This window comes from Lepus europaeus, chromosome 11 (genome assembly GCF_033115175.1).
Source record: "Lepus europaeus isolate LE1 chromosome 11, mLepTim1.pri, whole genome shotgun sequence".
Lineage (NCBI taxonomy): Eukaryota > Metazoa > Chordata > Mammalia > Lagomorpha > Leporidae > Lepus > Lepus europaeus.
Genome location: NC_084837.1, coordinates 112940206 through 112963713, shown reverse-complemented (window position 1 = coordinate 112963713; position 23508 = coordinate 112940206). Strand labels below are relative to the sequence as shown.

The 23508-nt window shown below is 53.0% G+C and overlaps 1 protein-coding gene across 2 annotated transcripts in view; it reads right to left on the bottom strand.

Moving 5' to 3' along the window:
- The window catches only part of PTPN9 (protein tyrosine phosphatase non-receptor type 9), an 88140-nt gene that overhangs the window by 4011 nt on the left and 60621 nt on the right, over positions 1–23508 (bottom strand). For both annotated transcript variants that reach the window (XM_062206424.1, XM_062206423.1), the window contains exons 8-10: positions 11897–11990; positions 7586–7652; positions 130–208 (exon numbers count right to left, since the gene is read on the bottom strand). In XM_062206424.1, coding sequence (XP_062062408.1) covers positions 130–208; positions 7586–7652; positions 11897–11990 — 240 coding nt within the window. The remainder of the gene's footprint in view (positions 1–129; positions 209–7585; positions 7653–11896; positions 11991–23508) is intronic.

Genomic DNA, 23508 nt, shown 5'->3' with positions numbered 1-23508 from the left:
GGGCCAGCCGAGGGCAAGCAGAGGCACCTCAGTCCGGCACAGCTCTCAGATACCCACTGTTCCCCACAGCTAAACTCCCTTCTGGAATCCCTCATGCTTGGGGACAGGCTCGGGTCGGGGCTAACTCACCGCGTGGTCATGACGATCACCAGGACTTTCTGCTCCCACACCATGAGCCAGAAGTCACGGTATGTATTCTCCAGAGGACCTGGGGTGGAAGAAGGCAAGAGACACTGCCCCAGGTTTGTCTCTCAGCTTCTAACTCCAAAGCACAGATGTTAGCTCCCTGCTCCTCTCACCACACCCCTGCCACTCAGCAACGCCGAGACCCCGGTGCAAGGCGGCACGGCACGTTGGGAAGTGCTGTGGACACCTCTCAGAGCAGCAGCCAACGCGGCCAGGCCGACAGCGGCAGCGGGGCACACACCTCCAGCTGTTTCCGTCTCGCCCACGCTTCAGCCTTAAAGCACCGGGGCTGTACCCCGACCCTCTCCTGCACCCCATCGCCTCAGACCCACCAGGTCTGCAATCTGTCTCTTTATTCCACAGTAGCACTATCTTTTAACCTCTCATCTCTGTTAACTGACATTCCTAAATCCGTCCAACTTTTTTTTTTTTTTTTAAGATTTATTTATTTATTTGAAAGGCAGTTAGAGAGATGGAGACATCTTCTGTTCCCTGGTTCGCTCCCCAAATGGCAGCAATGGGCAGGGCTGGGCCAGGCCAAAGCCAAGAGAAACTCCATCCAGGTCTCCCATGTGGGTGCAGGGACCCAAGCACTTGGGCCACCTTCTGCTGCTTTCCCAAGCACATTAGCAGGGAGCTGTCATCCTTTTAAATTAAAAAAAAATTTTTTTTAATTGATTTGAAAGGTAGAGGGAGACAGGAGAGAGAGAGAGATGAGAGAGATCTTCCAAATGCCCTCAACATCTGGGGTTGGTGCAGGCTAAAGCCAGGAGCCTGCAACTCAGTTTGGGTCTCCCACGGGAGTGGCAGGCTGTGTGCATTATCAGGAGGCTGGACCAGACGCAGAGCTGGCCTGAGTTCAGCACTGTGGTTTGGGATCCATGCACCCCAAGCAGCGCCCTCCCACTGCACCGAACACTGCTCCCCTGGAGGTGCAGCGGGGATTCACGATGCCGCAGTGGACGCGATCCCGAGGTTTAGGCTCTCTCTGTCATTCGGACCTACCAAGAGCTAACCGCTCAGCAGGAACGCTGAAGGTGCTTGTGCGCCCATCAGGAGAGTGGCGGAGAGCTCGGCACAATTCCTTGTACCTTGCCCGCCTCGGCTTTCCCGGAGGCAGGGCAGTGTCAGAGGCTGAGCGGGCCAGGAAGTCCCTGTTCCACCATGGTTTTTACCAAAGAAGCACAGACATCGGAGGCTCGAGAACCCCTCTGCAGAGGTGGGTGCTGCCAAAAGTGTGAGTCTAGCAAATGAGCTAAGTGTCCAATAGGAGAGGGCTGGTTCAATGATGGCTCACCGTGACTTAAGACTCCACTCGGGATGCTGTAAGAGCTGTATTTTTTGCCATGGGAAGATGTTCACAAGACATTAAACAGGAAGAGATGGGATGGGAACTGTGGTACGGCAGGTTAAGCCACCGCTTGCGATGCCAGCCGTCTGCATCAGGGCACTCCACTTCCATTCCAGCTCCCTGCTGATGTACCTGAAGAAGCAGCAGAAAATGGCCCAGGCACTTGGGCCCCTGCCAACCATGTGGAAGACCACCTTGACAGAATTCCAGGGTCCTGGCTTCAGCCTGGTCCAGCCCGAGCCATTGCAGGCCCTTTGGGGAGTGAACCAGTGGGGTCTCCCTTTCTTTGTCACCCTGCCTTTTTTTTTTTTTTTTTTTAAGATTTATTTATTTATTTGAAAGAGTTACACAGAGAGGAGAGGCAGAGAGAGAGAGGTCTTCCACTGGTTGGTTCACTCCCCAATTGGCCACAATGGCAGGAGCTGTGCCAATCCGAAGCCAGGAGCCAGGAGCTTCTTCCGGGTCTCCCACGTGAGTGCAGAGGCCCAAGGACTTGGGCCATCTTCTACTGCTTTCCCAGGCCACAGCAGAGACCTGGATGGAAGTGGAGCAGCCAGGACTCGAGCTGGTGCCCATATGGAATGTCGGCACCACAGGCAGCGGCTTCACCCACTACACCACAGTGCTGGCCCCGTCACCCTGCCTTTCAAGTAAATAAAATACATTTTAAAAAACAAAAAAGAGGGGGCTGGGACTGTGGCATAGTAGGTAAAGCCGCTGCCTGCAGAGACAGCATCCCATATGGGCACTGGTTCAAATCCCGGTTGCTCCACTTCCAATCCAGCTCTCTGCTATGGCCTGGGAAGGCAGTAGAAGACGGTCCAGGTTTCTGGGCCCCTGCACCCATGTGGGACAACTGGGAGAAGCTCCTGGCTTTGGACGGGCCCAGTCCAGCTCTGGCTGTTGTGGCCATTTGGGGAGTGAACCAGCATATGGAAGACCTCTCTCTGTCTCTTTGTCTCTCTGCCTCTTCATCTCTGTAACTCTGCCTTTCAAGTAAATAAATAAATCTTTAAAAAAAAGAAAAGAAAAAAAGATGGTTAATGTCTAGAAACAGTATATTTTGTTAAATGTTTATTTCCTTATATATGCAATAGAAAAAAGGCCTAGAAGGAGATGCTACAAAATGTTAGCATTATTTTTGGCCCTAGGTTTTATGGGCAACTTTTACCCAACAGGCGTGGATTTTCCCAGACGTGCATCCACAGGCAGCCACACCCTTGCCACCGCTCTGACCCTGGCCTCAGCCCTGGCTGCCATCCTGCCGCACCACAGCAGCTCCTGGGTACAGACAGAGCTGTGGCAGAAGTGGGGCTGCCGAGCCCCACACACCTGGTAACCCAGATAGGCAGGAAGCACCTTCCCGTCCTCAAAGGCCCGAGAGAGACCAGACGGGGACGATGCATTTCGCAGGCCACGGCCTTCCCCAGTGGGTTTCTCCGAAGGAACAGCAGTTTATCCTGACACAAGTGAACTCATCCACTGACTTGGCTCGCAAGGACGTCTGAATCAAATGGTTATGGGTTCCAATCCCAGCTATGCCACTTACTAGCTGTGTGATCCCAGTTACCTAACATTTTGGGCCTCAATTTACTCATCAATAAAATAACCTTTGCATAGAGCGTCTGTTGCGGTTACAGATGATGCCGCTGGTATATAACATGCATCTTCAACAGGTGACACTGCAGTAGACACTGACATGAAGAAGAGTCCAGGGGCCGGCGCTGTGGCACAGCGGGTAAAGCCGCTGCCTGCAGTGCCGGCATCCCATGTGGGCGCCAGTTCAAGTCCAGGCTGTTCCACTTCTGATCCAGCTCCCTGCTATGGCCTGGGAGGGCAGTGGAAGATGGCCCAAGTCTTTGGGCCCCTGCACCCATGTGGGAGACCCGGAGGAAGCTCCTGGCTCCTGGATTGGATCGGCCCAGCTCTGGCCATTGTGGCCATTTGGGGAGTGAACCGGAGGATGGAAGACCCCTCTCTCTCTATCTCTTCTTCTCTGTAACTCTGCCCTTCAAATAAATACAATAAATCTTAAAAAAAAAAAAAAAAAAAAAAAGGAAGTGAATACTGAATTTAGCCCAAGAAGGAACTCGATACTGCGTTTAGCCCAGTCAGCCAGGCAAGTCAAGCCAGCCTTCTCAACGCCACAGGACCCATTCCTGGTCCTCACTGAGTCTGAAGCCATCGAGGTGACCACGGCTTGACTCAGGAGCGGGCGCTTGGTGCATCCGAGCTTCAGCTTCAGTCCTCAGCCGCTGCTCCGGCCGAGGCAGGCGCTGCTGCCGGAGGGGTGACAGATGCCCACACCGCTGTACAGGAGGTGCTCAGGACTGCCGCCTCCACCACAGCCTGGCCAGAGCCTTCGATGAGCACCAAGCCCATCTGTGCACTTGCGTCCAGCTGTGCAGAGCCAGTGTCGGTCAGATGGTGGCGGCCCTTTGTGCTGAACACTGAATCAGTCTCATTCAGTTTGTCCACAACAGTAAGCAAGGGGAATGGATGGTCCCCTGCCAAAGGAACCAAGAGGGACAGCCCCACGGGGTGGCCAGCGGCAGCTGGGTAGCACTCAGTGACTATGGCAGAGAGCCTCAGGCCGAGGATGGCAGCCAGGGACACCTCCAGTGGAGAGATGCACAAGCCCAGCTGTCCTCTCAGTCCTGAGGAGTCTCTCGCTCAGGGCTCTCAGGCTGTACCAACCTTTGTGTGACTGGCAACGCCAGGCAGTGGCTTCCTTGCCCTGGCAACCCAAGGGCACGGGGCACCCGTGGTCCGCTGGAGCCAGCCCTTTCCCTCCACAAGCCCGGGCGCGCCGAGGCCCTCCTAGCGAAGCCCCTGGAGCCAGCAGAGCGCACATCGCCTACATCTGCCCCACACCGCACCTGCTGGCTCTCTTGTTTCTTCTTCGGGTCTCAATATGACTCCTTCTGGAGACAGAGGTCCCTCCCAGGGGAGGAAGTAAACCTGTGGCCATCAGACCAATTCACCACGTCCTAAGGTCTTTTCCCTTGAACAAAGCTTGTTTCTTTCACTCCACACACTTATTCTGCTTTTTAACTGAACAATTTAAAAATAAGTTGTGGACTATACTCCAAAAAAATCACTGTATTGTGCTCTTAAAAGTTAAGAGGGGCATGGCTGGCATTTGGGTTACAGTCGAGACACTGGCTAAGGTGCTCATGTCTCAGCTCAGGATGCCTGATTCTAGCTTCCTGCTAGGGCACAATCCCGGGAGTGATGGCTCAAGTAGTGGGTCCCTGCCTCCCACATGGGAGACCTGGACTGGGTTCTTGCCTTGGCTTCAGCCCTGGCCCTGGCCCCAGCCCCAGCCCCACCCAGCAGGCATTTGGGGAGTGAACCAGAGGATGGAAGCTCTTTGTCTATATTGGTCTTTCTGGAAAAAAAAATTAAGAGGGTGGATATTAAGTGTTCCTTGTACAATAAGGAGGAAAGAGTAAGCGCCTACTAAGACGCACTTCCATATGTAGAACTAGCACAGCCCTGCGTTTAACAACACCATTGTCACACTGACCCAGTGAATGCTGGCACAGCTCAGCCAACACAAAGTCTCCAACTGTCACGATACTCTGTCCTTGATGATTTTTGTGCCAAATGAAGATTCGATCACAGGTTGCCTTTGGCTATCTCTTTAGTCTCTCTTACTCTTTTTTTTAATTAATTAATTAATTTATTTTTTGACAGGCAGAGTGGACAGTGAGAGAGAGAGAGACAGAGAGAAAGGTCTTCCTTTACCGTTGGTTCACCCCCCAGTGGCTGCTGCGGTCGGTGCCCACGCTGATCCGATGGCAGGAGCCAGGTGCTTCTCCTGGTCTCCCATGCGGGTGCAGGGCCCAAGCACTTGGGCCATCCTCCACTGCGCTTCCTGGGCCACAGCAGAGAGCTGGCCTGGAAGAGGGGCAACCAGGACAGAATCCGGCGCCCCGACCGGGACTAGAACCCTGGGTGCCGGCGCCGAAGGTGGAGGATTAGCCTGTTGAGTCTCCCTTACTCCTAAATAGTTCTCTACCTTGTTTTTCCCCGGTGTTAACTCTGAGGAGTGTAGGCCAGCTTTCTTGCAGTGCCTCCCTCAATCTGGATTTCTCACACTTAGATTTTTTTTTTTTACTTAAAGATTTATTTACTTATTTGAAAGGCAGAGTTAGAGAGAGAGAGAGGGAGACAGAGGCAGAGAGAAATCTTCATCTGCTGGCTCACCCCCCAGATGGCCACAATGACCAGCACTGGGCCAGGCCTAAGTCAGGAGCTTCATCCAGGTCTCCTGTGCGGGTGGCAGGGGCCCAATTACTCAGGCCATCTTCCGCTGCTTTCCTCAGGCCATTAGCAGGGAGCTGGACTGGAAGTGGAGCAGCCGGCCCCCGTATGAGATGTGGGCTGGACTGGAAGTGGAGCAGCCGGCCCCGTATGAGATGTGGGCATTGCAGGTGGCAACATCACCCGGTGCACCACACTGCTGGCCCCTAGATTTAGATTTTTAACTGCAGCATAAACGCAGGGTGGCATCCGCTTCTCAGGGGTCTCACTGCAGGGTGGGGGCTTGCAATCTTGCCCCAGATTACCTTTCCCGCTGACGCTAGGTTTAATCACTGGGTTATGGAGCTCTCTGCCAGATCTCTCTCTCTCCTTAAAATTTTTATTTATTTTCAGGGTCGGCGCTGTGGCGCAGTGGGTTAATGCCCTGGCCTGAAGCGCCGACATCCCATGTGGGCGCCAGTTCTAGTCTCGGCTGCTCTCTCTCTCTGCCTCTCCTCTCTGTGTAACTCTGACTTTCAAATAAATAAATAAATCTTTAAAAAAAATAAAATTTTTATTTATTTTCAATTTATTTGAAAGGCAAAGCAACAGAGAGAGACAAAGACAGAAAGAGATGTTCCACCTGCTGGTTCACTGCTCAAATGCCTACAACAGCCAGAACCAGGCCGGACTGAAGCCAAGAGTCTGCAATCCGGGCTCCCGCAGAGGTGGGAGGGACCCAAGAATTTGAGCCGTTCCTGCTGCTCCCAGGATACATTAGCAGCAAGCTGGAACTGGAAGTGGAGCTGGGACTTGAACCCAGAACCCAGACACTTTGATATAGGATGTGGGTGTCCCAAGCAGTGTCTTGCCTTTTTTTTTTTTTTTTAAGATTTATTTATTTGAAAGGCAGAGTTACAGAGAGACAGGGAGAGACAGAGATCTTTCATCTACTGGTTCATCCCTCGAAGGCTGGGGCTGGGCCACACCAAAGCCAGGAGCCTGAAACTGCATCTGGGTCTCCCACGTGGTGGCAGGGAATCAAGGCCACCTTCTGCTGCTTTCCCAGGCACATTAGCAGGAAGCTGGGTCGGAAGTGGAGCGGCTGGGCCCCAAACCAGTGCTCACCCGGGCCTCTGCCAGGGGCTTCACCAGCAGTGCCACGGCGCTGCGCCCCGCTCAGGCAGTGACTCAGTGCTTCCCCACCGCCCGCCCTCCTCCAGAGTCCTTGCAGGCGTGCTCTGCAGCGGCCAGGGCCTGCAGCACACGTGCGGTGTTGGCTTCTGTCTGCCTCCTCCCACCTTTGGAGGAGATGTGGGATTGTTTCCTGATGGACAGAGGCAGCAGCAGCGTTCCACCTGAAGCCCTCCCGGAACCCACGGCCTCTGTCCGACTGCGCCTAGGAGATCCGTGTCTCACTTGCTGCAGCGCTCCGTCCTGGCGCAGGGCCAGCAGAGGCCCCCGAGGACAGCAGCACTCATTCCTAGATCAGACACAACCTGCATCGAGTCCCACTGCCTTCTTGGCCTCCACTGGAACGCAGGGCAGGTGACAGGGGGCTGAGGCCTGACGCCTGCCTCCGTGGCTGGGTAACACTCAGGCACGGCCCAGAACCTCATGTGAGCAGTGCTGTGTGTTTAAGTCAGTACAGCAGCAGGTTCCAGGCCTACCTGGAACAGAAACTCCGTCCTTCCCATCTGACTTCCGAACCACTTCCAGGACCCAGCGGCCACAACATTTCCCTTCCCAATCATGCTACCACCCGGCACAGAACCAAGTGTGAAGGCTCCACCAGCTTACCTTGTGTACCGATGTAAGCATTCTTCTGCTTGTAGCCATCCATGAAACTGGCATTGATGTAATCTGTCTAATGACAAAAAAGGAGGCATTACTGCAGCTGTAGGGTAGCCCTCGCGGCTCCGGAGCTGGTGTGCTGGTGCACACAGCTCGCAGTGTGGGTGGTCTCTTCTTGTGAGCCAGAAAACGCAAAGCGAAAAGCCCGGTTCACAAGCCGCACTGCAGCCATCAGTGCTCGGAGCTGCATGTCTGTGTGCACAAGAACCACGCCGGCCCTTCCTCAGAGCTTATTAAAGATCAAAGTGAACCACAGACCTACTGTGCAGATCAAAGCTGTAAACTCTTGGAGGAAAACACGGAAGTAAATCCTGTGACCTTGGGTCAGGTGACGCCGTCTTAGCGATGACACAAAGTCACAAGTGATGAAATACAGCAACTAAATTGAACTACATTAAAATTTAAAAATGTTGTGCTTCAAAGGACACCAAAAGAAATCCCACAAAATATATGTATTTGTCAAGGGTCTGGTATCTAGAATACATAAAGAACTCTTATAACTCAATAAAAACCCAAATACCTTAATTTTAAAATGAGCATAAGAAAGAAATGGACATTTTTCCAAAGAAGATACACAGGTGGCCAATAAGCTCCGGTTGCCCCTCTTTCAGGCCAGCTCTCTGCTATGGCCCAGGAAGGCAGTGGAGGATGGCCCAAGTCCTTGGGCCCTGCACCCGCATGGGAGACCAGGAGAAGCTCCTGGCTCCTGGCTTCGGATCAGCACGATGTGCTGGCCGCAGCGGCCATTGGAGAGTGAACCAACGGCAAGCAAGTCAGCCAACGCCGGTGGGCGCCGGTTCCTGTCCCAGCTGCCCTGTTTCCAATCCAGCTCCCTGCTAATGTGCCTGGAACAGCAGTGGAGGATGGGCCTAGTGCCTGAGCCCTTGCCAACCACGTGGGAATCCTGGATGGAATGCGTGGCTCCTGGCTTCGGCCTGGCTTGGCCCCGGCTGGTGTGGCCATTTGGGACTTGGGGAGAGAACAGTGGGTGGAAGATCTCTTTTTCTCTCTGTAAGTCTGCCTTTCAATAAACAAATAAATACTTTAAAATTTTATTTTACTTATTTGAAAGGAGGGAGAGAAAGAGAGACTGAAAGAGAGAGAGTGAGAGAGAGACAGACAAGAGCAGAGGTCTTCCACGCTCCGGTTCACTCCACAAACGCCCACAACAACTGAGGCTGGGCCAGGCTGAAGCCAGCAACCTACACTCCCTCCAGGTCTCCCACGCGGGTGGCAGGGACCAAACCACTTGGGCCGTCACCGCTGCCGTCCAGCGTGCATTAGCAGGAAGTGGAGTCAGGATCTGGTGCTGGGACTAGAAGAGGGACGCAGGCACCGCAAGCAGCGCCTCACTGCTACGCCACACAGGCACCCCAGCCGGGCACGCTGAGGCAGTATGTTCCTCACAGCCAGGAGAGGGCCAGAGAGGCACGGGGTCCCCTGGTATGTGCCCCCAACACCGTCAGAAGTAAGATGCAAGCTATTTGCAGGATCCTAGCTTCGTGTGTGCTTTGGAAAGAAATGTCACCTCGTTTTTTTATAATATCACCTCTTTAAAGGCAACTTACATTTTTTTTTTTTTTTTTTTTGACAGGCAGAGTTAGACAGTGAAAGAGAGAAAGAGAGACAGAGAGAAAGGTCTTCCTTTTCCGTTGGTTCACCCCCCAAATGGCTGCTACAGCCGGCACTGCGCCGATCCGAAGCCAAGAGCCAGGTGCTTCCTCCCGGTCTCCCATGCGGGTGCAGGGCCCAAGCACTTGGGCCATCCTCCACTGCCCTCCCGGGCCATAGCAGAGAGCTGGCCTGGAAGAGGGGCAACCGGGACAGAACCCGGTGCCCCCACCGGGACTAGAACCCGGCGCCCAATTTCTTTCTAAACCAGTTTTCAGCACCCTTGTCTCAGCAAGCACTTATCTCTGAGAATGAACACCAGCCATTTCAGAAGAAGCATCAGACATCAAAAACTGCAAATGTCCTCAGAGACAGCACAGACCTGAGGGGAAACCGAAGCAGCAAGATCCAAACCCAGCACATGGTATCGGGGTCGCTGCTGCAGGCCGAAGGTGCAGGATCCCCGGCTCCTGGAGGTGGGAGGAGCAGGGCTTTGTGAGGGAGGACAGGGCCCGCCCAGGGTGGTCGGTGCCCTTACAGAAGCCCGGAGCCCCGAGCCAGCACGTGAGCTGTGACCCAGCCACTCCGCAGTGTGCGGGTTTCAGAACACCATGCTGTGCACAGTAAATAGGAACGCTTTGACTTGTCAACTAAGAGAAGTGAATGTCAAGAAACAACGAGAAAGAATGACCCAAAGGTAGAAATCCCGTGAAAGTTACATAAGTAATGTTAAATAAGTTAATGTCGACAAATACAAAAAACCCAAACCCTGCACTGACTGTGGAAACAGCACTTGTCGGCCAGGATGTCCGGTCACCCACGGGGTGCCCGGAGCCGTCTCCTGGTGTGCTGGCGTTTGCGGCTTCTCAGACATCTGCTGAGTGTCTGTGGTGCCAGCACCACTCTTGGTATTAGAAACAGAGCAGTCAAGGCTGGTGTCGTGGCGCAGCAGGTGTGAGCCACCACTCGCCAGGCCGGCATCCCAACTGCAACATCAGTTCTGACTGCCCTGCTCCCGACGCAGCTTCCCGTTAACACGCTGGGAAGGCGGCAGAACACGGCTCGGGCAGCTGGGCCCCTGCACCCACGTGGGAGGCCCGGATGGAGCTCCAGGCCCCTGCCTTGGCCTGGCCCAGCCCTGGGCATGGCAGCCTTTTGGGGAGTGATGAAGACCTCTCAGGCCGGCGCCGTGGCTTAACAGGCTAATCCTCCACCTTACGGCGCCAGCACACCAGGTTCTAGTCCCGGTTGGGGTGCCGGATTCTATCCCGGTTGCCCCTCTTCCAGGCCAGCTCTCTGCTATGGCCCGGGAAGGCAGTGGAGGATGGCTCACATCCTTGGGCCCTGCACCCCATGGGAGACCAGGAGAAGCACCTGGCTCCTGCCATCGGATCAGCGCGGTGCGCCGGCCGCAGCGGCCATTGGAGGGTGAACCAACGGCAAAGGAAGACCTTTCTCTCTGTCTCTCTGTATCCACTCTGCCTGTCAAAAAAACAAACAAACAAACAAAAAAAAAAGACCTCTCTCTCCCACCTCCACCCCCCATCACTCTGCCTTTCAAATAAATAAATCCTAAAAAATGTTTTTTCAAGTCTGGCCTCATTCTTTACAAAACAAACACACAGTAGCCAACAAGAGTTGGGTACTTGTCTGAGTACTGTCTGAGTACCTCAGACCCCAGCACCCCCTCGGCCCCTTCGGCCCCTCCTCTGGAGCGCGTCACGTGGCGGCGCAGGCAGAGTGGAGGAATCCACGCTTGGGGGCAGGACTGTGGACGTCTCCTGCAGGAAGACCCTCACAAGCGCCCTGGAGGCGAGGAGCTCAGTCTACGCGCCTGAGCCAGCACAGCCAAGGAGACAGCAACGCTGACCCTAGGACCCCAGCCCACACACCAAACGTGCCCAACACAGGCAGAGGCTGGCTGTATACCGAGACGTCACAATGTGCGTCGAGTTAAATCCCTTTGCTCTGAACAGCGACCTCAGTCAAGGCTGTGATTTGATTTCACCAGGAAAAACTGGTAGAGCAAAAAGAACTGTAAACCGGCTTAGTCATGCATCCCAAACTGCACGCTGCTATAAACAGGTGTACGGAAGAGGACTCTAAGAGGAGTAAGGGAATGATTCATGCTATAAAAGACACATAAGATGCACATAGAATGAGAAATTCTAGATGCCCCAGTGTCATCCTAATAGATGTTGCTGTTTAGGACACACTTTCCAGAGACTATAGCAGGCGCTTAAAAGGAATAAAGATGATGTGCTCCGGAAAACCATGTTGGATGCACTCAAAACTTAGCTGAAGTGATGGCAAAGACACTGACGCGAAAGGTGCATGTGAGGAGCTCAAACAAAACTCCTGCTGTGTTCTAATGCACCACCTGCTAACCCAGGGAGCAGCAGGCACCTGGTCACCTCATCTCTGTCCTGGACGCTGAGGCCCTCACCAGCTGTCCACAGCTTTCTGGGGCAGATGGAGAAAGCAGGGTCACCTAGGATCAGAGCCGCCTCGTGCTGACACACACACTGAGCTGCACACCCACCAACCAGTGCACTCAGAACTCAGACCTCGTCCCTCCACTACAGCGCTCGGCAGCTTCACTGTGGAACCGCAGTGCTCCTAGGAAGACGGCACTTGTCTGTCTACCTGCGTGTGGCCGCTGCGTTTCGTCAGCTTCACTCTAGTTTGGTCCAGACAGGGCACATCCCCATAGCGATTCTTCTCTAGGTTTCCTGGAGACCTGAGGAATGAAACAAACACACATGCCAGGGTAAGCAGAAAGCAGGGCAGAATATACGTGTGTGTGCAAAGAACGGCAGTGCCGGGTGGGGGGTCAGTCACCGCCGGGGGAGACAGGCGAGGCTTCCGTTCTCTAGCCTGTATAATTCTACATCATTGATTGTAATAAGCATATACGAGAGGCTTCTAACAGGGTTGGGGCTGGCGATGTACTGAGCAGGAGGTAAAATTGTACCTGCAATGTCAACATCCTATGTGGGCTGGTTCATGTCCCTGCTGCTCCACTTCCTATCCAGCTCCCTGCTAACGGTATGGGGAAGAACAGCAGAAGATGGCCCAAGTGCTCGGGCCCCTGCACCTGCACGGGAGACCAGGAGGAAGCACCTGGCTCCTGGCTTCAGATTGGCGCAGTGCCGGCTGTAGCAGCCATTTGGGGAGTGAACCAATGGAAGGAAGACCTTTCTCTCTGTCTCTCTCACTGTCTATGACTCTACCTGTCAAATAAAAATAAATAAATAGATAGATAAGTAGGTAGGTAGGTAGGTAGATAGACAGACAGTCTTTAAAAAAAGAAAAGAAACAGGTTAAGAGTTACCGTGCCCTCACCCCACAGGCCAGTGCCTGGGCTTGGTTCTGCCTCTGGCTCCTGACTGCAGCTCTCAGCTAACGCAGACCCTCAGAGGGAGGAAATGGGAGCTCGAGAAGTTGGGCCCCTACACCTGTGTGGGAGACCAAGCCCGAGTTCCTCGCTCCTGGCTTTTTGGCAGACTCAGTCCTGGCTGTGGAGGGCATTTGGAGTGTGTACCTCTCTTTTTCAAATATATTAATATTTTTTAAAGATAATGCAGGGGCTGGCGCTGTGGCACAGTGGGTTAACGCCCTAGCCTGAAGCACTGGCATCCCATATTGGCGCCAGTTCTAGTCCTGAATGCTCCACTTCCGATCCAGCTCTCTGCTGTGGCCTGGGATAGCAGTAGAAGATGGCCCAAGTTCTTGGGCCCCTGCACCCATATGGGAGACCAGGAAGAAGCTCCTGGCTCCTGATTGGCACAGCTCCGGCCACTGCGGCCACCTGGGGAGTGAACCAGAGGATGAAGACCTCTTTCTCTGTTTCTACCTCTCTAACTCTTTCAAATAAACAAAATAATCTTAAAAAAAAAGAAAAAAAAAGACACTGCAGGTTTCCCATGAACATTTTGAAGTCCCCTCATCTGACTTACAGAATGAAGAACTTCCATTCAAAACGGAGGGAGCCCTGCAGGGACTGAGACAAGCTGGTATAGAAAAGTGCTGCTGCAACAAACCCCCCACATCGGAAGCGGCTTTGGGACTGGGTGGCAGCAGAGGCCGAAGGAGGCTGGGAGGTGTGTGCGGGCAGCGCGCAGCGCCACGAATGGAGCAGCGCGGGGCCCCTGCAGAGGCTCAGGAGGAGACTGTGGACAGAACACCCGGGCCTCCGCAGCCATCACCACGCCACGGCAACGGCAATGCTGGCAGAGACCAGCACGGTGAAGGCGATTCTGCTGCCATCCCGTGTGGGTGCTTGTGAGTCCCAGCTGCTCCACTCCCAACCCAGTTCCCTGCTAACGTGCCTGGGAAGGCAGCAGAAAATGGCCCAACTTCCTGGGCCCCTGCAACCACGTGGGAGACATGAAGGAAGCTCCTGGCTCTAGCCTGGCCCAGTCCTGATCATTATAGCCATTTGGGGAGTGAGCCAGCAAATGGAAGATCTCTCTCTCTTTCCCTCTCTCTTTCTGCCTCTGCTTCTCCTTCTCTGTAACTCTGAATTTCAAATAAATACATCTTTTTTAAAAAAAAAGTTTCGCCAGCGCCGTGGCTCAACAGGCTAATCCTCCACCTTGCGGCGCCGGCACACCAGGTTCTAGTCCCGGTCGGGGCACTGGATTCTGTCCCGGTTGCCCCTCTTCCAGGCCAGCTTTCTGCTATGGCCTGGGAGTGCAGTGGAGGATGGCCCAAGTGCTTGGGCCCTGCACCCACATGGGAGACCAGGAGAAGCACCTGGCTCCTGGCTTTGGATCAGCGCGATGCGCCAGCCATGGCGGCCATTGGAGGGTGAACCAATGGCAAAAAGGAAGACCTTTCTCTCTGTCTCTCTCTCTCTCTCACTGTCCACTCTGCCTGTCAAAAATAAAATAAATAAATAAATAAAAATTAAAAAAAAAAAGTTTCAATAGGCCAGTGCCGTGGCTTAACAGGCTAATCTTCCACCTTGTGGCGCCGGCACACCGGGTTCTAGTCCCGGTCGGGGCACCGGATTCTATCCCGGTTGCCCCTCTTCCAGGCCAGCTCTCTGCTGTGGCCTGGGAAGGCAGTGGAGGATGGCCCAAGTGCTTGGGCCCTGTACCTGCATGGGAGACCAGGAGAAGCACCTGGCTCCTGGCTGCAGATCAGCACGATGCGCCAGCAGCAGCGGCCATTGGAGGGTGAACCAACGGCAAAAAGGAAGACCTTTCTCTCTGTCTCTCTTTCTCTCTTTCACTGTCTAACTCTGCCTGTCAAAAAAAAAAGTTTTGATAAAATGCTGTGACAGCTAATTATATTGGAAAAGAGTCAACAGGGAAGTGAGACAGGGTGTGGCAGTGAAATGCTGACCTACTGCAGAAATAAGTAGAGTATCAGAGCATTTTATTTCAGAATTATGGAGGAAATACCAAGAGAGGCCGGCGCCACGGCTCACAAGGCTAATCCTCCGCCTGCGGCGCCAGCACCCCCGGTTCTAGTCCCGGTTGGGGCACCAGTTCTGTCCTGGCTGCTCCTCTTCCAGTCCAGCTCTCTGGTGTGGCCCTGGAGTGCAGTGGAAGATGGCCCAAGTGCTTGGGCCCTGCACCCACATGGGAGACCAGGAAGAAGCACCTGGCTCCTGGCTTTGGATTGGCGCAGCGCCGGCTGTAGAGGCCATTTGGGGGGTGAACCAACGGAAGGAAGACCTTTCTCTCTCTCTCTCTCTCTCTCTCACTGTCTAACTCTGCCTGTCAAAACAAATAAATAAATATATAAAACCAAGAGAAACACTACAAGGGTTGAAATGGATGTCGAGGTAGAAGAACTAAAGGTCAGGCAGGAGATTGTGTTTGTTCACTTATTTGAATATATTTTGTTTATTTGAAAGGTGGGAGAGACAGAGAGAGAGAGAAACAGAGAGCTCTCCCATCCCCTGACTCATCCTGCAAAATACCCACAACAGCTGGGGCTCGGCCAGGCTGAAGGCAGGAGCCAGGAGGGCAGTCGAGTCTCCCACGTGGGTGGCAGGGGCCCAACTACTTGAGCCATCACCGCTGTCTCCCAGGGTGCCCACTAGCGGCAGCTGGAGTCAGAAGCAGAGCTGAGACTTGAACCCAGGCCCTCTGCTGTGGATGTGGGAGTCTTAAGTGGCGTTTTAACTGCTGCAACGTGTGCCTGGCCCTTGTTTATTTTGTTGTTGCTTTTTAACTTGTACTGTTTGGTTTTGAAAAAAAAATTATTTGCATATGTCATTGATTGAAAGTAAAACAACGTTATAAATCTCCCCATGTAAAAGATTTGTGCATCCTGCTCACGGGCACAGATGTGTGTGTGACAGCAGGAACAAGACATCCCAGGAGAGCACGCATGTCCATCCTCACTGCTGCTTGCAGGCACAGAACTGAGGGTCAGGCGCCCCCAGTTATTTGAAAGCCGTTACAGAGAAGGAGAGAGGCAGAGGCAAAGAGAAAGAAAGAGGTCTTCCGCTCGCCAGTGGCCGGCAATGGCTGGAGCCAGGAGCTTCTTCCGGGTCTCCCACGTGGGTGCAGGGGCCCAAAGACTTGGCCATCCTCCACTGCTTTCCCAGACTCATTACCAAGGAATTATATTGGAGGTGGAGCAGCCAGGACTTGAACCAGTGCCCATATGGGATGCTGGCGCTGTAGGCCGTGGCTCTACCTACCATGCCACAGCACTGACCCCCAGGCTCTTTTTTACATAATAAAAAAGACTTGAAGCAGATACAAAATATTAACAACTGTCAGTGCTGATTGTAGAGTCAGAAATATATTGTTTTCTGTGTCATACTCCATACTTCTCTGCTTGTTAAAATATTCCTAGCTTCCCAATACAAAAATGACCAGCTAAGTTTTTTTTTTAAAGATTTATTTTATTTATTTGAAAGACAGTTACACAGAGAGAGAAGGAGAGGCAGAGAGAGAGAGAGGTCCTCCATCCACTGGTTCACTCCCCAGATGGCCGTAACGGCCGGAGCTGCGCTGATCCGAAGCCAGGAGCCAGGAGCTTCTTCCGGGTCTTCCACATGGTTGCAGGGGCCCAAGGACTTGGGCCATCTTCCACTGCTTTCCCAGGACATAGCAGAGAGCTAGATCGGAAGTGCAGCAGCCGGGACTAGAACCGGCGTCCCTAAGGGATGCCGGTGCTTTAGGCCAAGGCGTTAACCCACTGCACCGCAGTGCCGCGCCGGTTCCATTTGAAAGAGTTACGTAGAGGGAGAGAGCTTCCATCCACTGGTTCACTTCTCAGATGACTACAATAGCCAGGGCTGGACCAGGCCAAAGTAGGAGACAGGAGCTCCTTCTGGGTCTCCCATATGGGTGGCAGGGGCCCAAACACGTGGGCCACCTTCCGCTGCTTTTCCCAGGCCATTAACTGCATTGGAAGTAGAGTACCCAGGAAACAAAACGGTGCCCACATGAGATGCCAGTGACACAAGTGGCAGCTTTACCCACTGCACTACAGTGCTGGCCCCTCGAGGACATTTTATAGTCACAAAGACAATTCAGTGAGGACACTTGTCAACATAGGGTGCTTGAGCAACTGGATACCACTGACAAAATAAATGAACGTCAACCTAAACCTGACAACTTATACAAAAATTACTTCAAATGGGATCACAGACTTAAATGTAAAGCAGAAAACTAGAGCATTTGGGGCGGGAGGGACATAGAATCTTCAGAATCCAGGGCTAGGCAGAGTGTTATCAGATTCCATACCAAGAGAAGGATCCATACAGGAGAAAATCAGTGGATGGGACTTCATCAATATTAAAAACATTAACTTCACAGGAAATTTTTGTTAAAACGATGAGAAGACAAGGCACAGACTGAAGTACATATTTGGAAAACAAAAATTCAACAAAGAACTGATACCCAAGGGTGGGCATCAGGCAGTGCTTGAGACACACTTGGGGTCCCCACATCCCCTAGAGTGCCAGGGTTCTGGTCGCTTCTTCACTGCCAATTCCACTTTCCCAGCCAAGTGCACCCTGGGAGGCAGCGGGCGATATCTCAGGCAGGTGGAAGACCTGAATGGAGTGCCTGGCTCCTGGCTTCGGCCTGACCCAGCCCTGGCTTCCGCAGGCATTTGGGGGAGCGAACCAACAGATGGATGATCTCTCTCTCACCGGTTTTCTCTCTCTGCCTTACAAATAATTTAAAAATTAAAAAAAATAATATTTAGCCTATATAAAGAACTCTCAGATCTTAACAGTTTATAAAAAGGGTAAAAGACATGAAAAGACGTTCAACATCATTAGCCATTAGAGAAATGCAAATTAAAATCACAATGAGACCTTACTACAGCCCTATTAGAAAAGCTAAAATAAAGAGTGGGAAAGGGGCCGGCGCCATGGCTTAACAGGCTAATCCTCTGCCTTACGGCGCCGGCACACCGGGTTCTAGTCCCGGTTGGGGCGCCGGATTCTATCCCGGTTGCCCCTCTTCCAGGCCAGCTCTCTGCTGTGGCCAGGGAGTGCAGTGGAGGATGGCCCAAGTCCTTGGGCCCTGCACCCGCAAGGGAGACCAGGAGAAGCACCTGGCTCCTGGCTTCGGATCAGCGCGATGCGCCGTCTGCAGCGGCCATTGGAGGGTGAACCAATGGCAAAAAGGAAGACCTTTCTCTCTGTCTCTCTCTCTCTATATCCACTCTGCCTGTCCAAAAAAAAAAAAAAAAAAAAGAGTGGGAAAGGGGCCAGCATTGTGGCATAGTTAGTTAAGCTACTTACAACGCTGGTGTCCCATATGGGCGCCAGTTCAAGTCCTGGCTGTTCTACTTCCAATCCAACTTCCCCCTAACATGCCTAGAAAGCAGCAGAAGATGGCCCTGCTCCCTCCTAGGAGACCTGGATGAAGCTCCAGGCTCCTGGCATGGGCCCAGCCCAGCCTGGGCAACGGCAGCCATCCGGGGAGTGAACCAGCAGACGGAAGCCCTCTCCAATTCTAACTTACGCTGGTACAGATGCACGGAGATGATTACTCACACTCTGCTGGTGGACACACAGAACTCTGGGAACAGTTGGGCAGTTCCTTATATAAATGAAACATACAATTACCATACGATCCAGTAATTGCATTCCTGGGCATGTATCCCAGAGAAACGGAAACCACTGTGTACACAAAGCCTAGACACAAATATTTATAACGGTTTTCCTCGACACGGACAGAAACTGGAAGCACCCAGATGTCCTTCAACAGGTGAGTGTTAACACGGTGGAGACCCGTCCACAGACCACCACACCGCAGTGACAGAGAGCCAGCCACCCACACAGAGAATCGGGCAGAGTGGAAAGTTACATGAGATTCCAGTTCTGTAATATAATCTGGAAAGGGTAAAACTAGAGACAGGGTGGCGCTGCGGGTTAAGCTGCTGTCTGCAGCACTGGGATCCCATATGGGCGCTGGTTCAAGTCCCAGCTGCTCCGCTTCCGATCCAGCTCCCTGCTAACGCACCTGGGAAAGCAGCAGAAGACGGCCCAAGTGCATGGGCCCTGCACCCACATGGGAGCCCTGGAGGAAGCTTCTGGCTCCTGGCTTTGGCCTGGCCCAGCTCTGGCCACTGCGGCCATTAGGGAGTGAACAAGCAGACGGAAGAACTCTCTTTCTCTCTTTCTCTGTAGTTCTGATTTTCAAATAAATAAGTAAATGAATAAATAGACTCTAGTGACAGAGAACAGAGGTGTGGCTGCAGAGGTGAAAGGTGAGGGGCTGGTGGCAGAAGACCTGTGTTCACTAAAGGACAAGAGCGCCTCGTGGTGAGGGAAGCGTTATCCCTTACCTGTGGGGACAGATACAGACCTCCATGAGCAACACACCTGCAGAGAACTAGATACACAGGCACACAGTAAAACTGGTTAGACCAGTGGGTGGCTGCAGTGGCAGCATGCTGGTGCCGACGCCACACCACAGTCTTGGAAGGTATTATAAGGGGAGGAACCATGGACAGGGGATGTGTGATCTGTCTGTATTGTTCTTTTCAGGTTTTTAAAAAACATTTATTTATTTATATTGAAAGAGTTACAGAGAGAGTGGGGGAGAGAGAGAGAGAGAGAGAGATTTTCCACCTGCTGATTCGCTCCCCAGATAGCCACAATGGCCGGGGCTGGGCCAGGTGGAAGCTAGGAGTCAGGAGCTTCATCTGGTCTCCCACAAAGGTAGCAGGGTCCCATCTTACTCACGCTGCTTTTCCCAGCAGGGACTTGCTTCAGAAGTGGAGCAGCAGGGATACCAGTGCTGCAGGCAGTGGCTTTATCCACTCCCCACATGCCAGCCCTGTCTGTATTATTCTATTTTTTTTTTAAATGCAGATTATGAGTCTCAGTGTGAGATGGAGCCTAATACTTTGCTTCTTTTTTTTTTTTTTTTTTTTTTTTTTTTTTTTTTTTTAGATTTATTTATTTATTTGAGAGGAAGAGTGAGAGAAAGAGAGACAGAGGCCTTCCATCTACTGGTTCACTCCAAATGGCTGCAAAGGCTGGAACTGAGTTGATCAGAAGCCAGGACCCAGGAGCCAGGAGCTTCTTCCAGGTCTCCCACATGGGTGCAGGGGCCCAAGCACTTGGGTCATCCTCTGCTCCTTTCCCAGGCCATTAGCAGGGAGCTGGATCAGAAGTGGAGCACCTGGGTCATGAACCAGCATCCCAAAGGGACGCTGGAGCTGCAGGCAGAGGCCAACCTACTATGCCACAGTGCCAGCCCCTGTATTATTCTCAAAGCAGTCTGTGAATCCACAATTAACCTCATATTTAAAAGTTTACTTTTTTATAAAAATATATATATATTTTTAAAGATGTATTTATTTGTTTGAAAGGTAGAGTGACAGAAAGGGAGAGACAAAATGTAAGAGAGAGACTTTCTATCCTCTGGTTCACTCCCCAAATGCCTACAAAGGCTAGGGCTGGGCCAAGAGCCAGGAATTGCATCCTGGTCTCCCACATGAGTGACAGGGGCTCAAGTACTTGGGCATCTTTCACTGCCTTCCCAGGAGAATGAGCAGGGAGTTAGTCAGAAGTGGAGCATCAAAACTAAACTGGCACTCCATATGGGACGCTGATGTCACACGCTTACCCCACTGCACCACAAATGCAGCCCCTTGGAAAAAGAAATCCTTGTTAAAAATGGTGTAGGGGAGAATAGAGAGGAGAAACGTAGTGGTCCATGGGAACCCTGATATCTACTTCATAATCCGGAATTCCAAGGGAGACATACAATGGTACTTCAAAATGTTCATGGAAAAGCAGAATTAAAAGATTAGTTTAGGGGCCGGCACTGTGGCACAGGGGGTTAAAGCCTTGGCCTGAAGTGCCAGCATCCCATATGGGTTACGGTTCTAGTCCTGGCTGCTCCACTTCCTATCCAGCTCTCTGCTGTGGCCTGGGAAAGCAGTAGATGGCCCGAGTCCTTGGGCCTCTGCACCCACGTGGGAGACACAGAAGAAGCTCCTGGCTCGTGGCTTTGGATCCGCTCAGCTCCAGCCTTTGTGGCCATCTGGGGAGTGAACCAGCAGATGGAAGACCTCTCTGTCTCTACCTCTCTCTGTAACTCTTTCAAATAAATAAAAATAAAAATAATAATTTTTAAAAAGATTAGTTTATTTTGGTACAAAAACTTCTTGAAATCCATGTATGATTTTTTTCTTTTCCTAAAAATTTTTAAACAACTATTTATCAGAGGCAGTGAGACAGCACTCCCGTCCACTGGCTCACTGCCCAAAGGCCTGCAACGGCCAGGGCTGCAGCCAGGAGCTGGGAACTCAATGCAGGACTCGCAGACGGGGGGCAGGAAGTCAGTTACCACCGCTGCCTCTCAGGTCTGCCTCAGCAGGAAGCTGACATCAGACGGAGCCAGGAATCAAACCCAGGTACTCCAATGTGGGACACGAGTATCCGAACTGGGGTCACCGCTGGGCTGAAGACCTGAGCACAAACCCGCGTTCTAAAGGGGGATGGGGAACACAGTGTGAACAGCAGCTCAAGGATTCCCAGCAGTGGGTAACTGCAGACGCGCCCAGAGCAAGGCAGAATCCCAGGACAAGAGCACAGCGTCTTAGATCAACCAGCACTCCTTCCTGTGTCAGGCATTTCCTGGATTCAAGACTACAGGGGGATGGGCCGGCGCTGTGGCCCCGCGTGTTAAAGCCACCACCGTGTCACCATCACTGGCAGCCCGTATCAGCGCTGGTTTAAGTCTCAACTGCTCTACTTCCAATCCAGCCCCCTGCTGGTGTGCCTGGGAAAGCCCAGGCGCTTGTGTCCCTGCCACCCGTGTGGGGACCCAGGTGGAGCTCCTGGCTCCTGGCTTTGCCCTGACCCAGCCCCAGTCACTGTGACCATTTGGGGCGTGAACCAGCAGCTAGAAGCGCTCTGTGTGTGTGTCTCTGTGTGTGTAACTCTGCCTTTCAAATACAATAATGGACTGGAATATCAGGGGGTCTTGAGCTGCTCGGGAAGAGGCCCCCTCTGGACATGCGCGCCCCCTCTCCTTTCCGCCCTGGGTTTCCTGGGTGCCCTCGTCCTGCTTCCTGGCCTCTTCCTCGCTTGCTCATCTCTCCCACCTTCCTCCTCTCAGATCACTGCCCTTGCCCCTCTGTGAACACATGCCCCACATCTTCTCCACAGCACTGACTGACCACACTGGCCAGGACTACGAGGGGAAGGGGTGCGCACAGAACCGTGGACTCGGAACAGCTGAGCTGCAGAGGGAACACAGCTGTCAGACGGCAGCATTCCGCACAGGGAGACCGAGGCACAGAGGAGGGAGGCAGCTCGTGTCATCCACAGTGCACACAAGCCTTGGACTCACTGGGACAGCTTCCCTAACTTGCAGCAGACAGAGCTCATTAACTGGAGAGAGAGAGACCTGTGCTACTGTCAATCGAAACGTGAGAAACACTCTGCTCTGTTCCCAAAGGAGAGTAAGCAAGTAGCTAAGAACTGAGCACAGACCGACCAGACGGTCCTGTGGCAGGAGCTGTGCAGGACGAAGACCCCACGTAGTTAAGAACTGAGCACAGACCGACCAGACGGTCCTGTGGTAGGAGCTGTGCAGGATGAAGACCCCACGTAGCTAAGAACTGAGCACAGACCGACCAGACGGTCCTGTGGTAGGAGCTGTGCAGGATGAAGACCCCACGTAGCTAAGAACTGAGCACAGACCGACCAGACGGTCCTGTGGCAGGAGCTGTGCAGGATGAAGACCCCACGTAGCTAAGAACTGAGCACAGACCACCAGACGTCCTGTGGTAGGAGCTGTGCAGGACGAAGACCCCACGTAGTTAAGAACTGAGCACAGACCACCAGACGGTCCTGTGGTAGGAGCTGTGCAGGACGAAGACCCCAAGTAGTTAAGAACTGAGCACAGACCGACCAGACGGTCCTGTGGTAGGAGCTGTGGACGAAGACCCCACGTAGTTAAGAACTGAGCACAGACCGACCAGACGGTCCTGTGGCAGGAGCTGTGCAGGACGAAGACCCCAAGTAGCTAAGAACTGAGCACAGACCGACCAGACGGTCCTGTGGTAGGAGCTGTGCAGGACGAAGACCCCAAGTAGCTAAGAACTGAGCACAGACCGACCAGACGGTCCTGTGGTAGGAGCTGTGCAGGACGAAGACCCCAAGTAGTTAAGAACTGAGCACAGGCCGACCAGACGGTCCTGTGGTAGGAGCTGTGCAGGACGAAGACCCCAAGTAGTTAAGAACTGAGCACAGGCCGACCAGACGGTCCTGTGGTAGGAGCTGTGCAGGACGAAGACCCCAAGTAGTTAAGAACTGAGCACAGGCCGACCAGACGGTCCTGTGGTAGGAGCTGTGCAGGACGAAGACCCCAAGTAGCTAAGAACTGAGCACAGACCGACCAGACGGTCCTGTGGTAGGAGCTGTGCAGGACGAAGACCCCAAGGAGGAACTGCCAGGAGGCAGCTCTCCTGCCTCAGGACTGCGGCCTTTTCACATGTGCCAGCCCTTCCTCTCAAGGTGTAAGGTGAACTCCCCAGAGCACGTGCCGAGGGCGGGAACAGGCGGCACGCCGCTCGGAGACCACCTCTTGTTTTTTTTTTCTTAAACACTTGCATTTCAGGAAAATATCCCAAAATGTGCCATGAGAAGGTTCCCCTGCTGGTACAGACTTTCAGGAATCCCAGTGCCCTGGTGCTGTGACAAGCACAAGGTGGGAGGCCCCTCTTTCTGGATGAGCCCAGTGACACCCCCTCCCACAAGGACGACCACTGCTGAGGTGGCAGGCCGGGAAGGGGCTGCTGCCAGC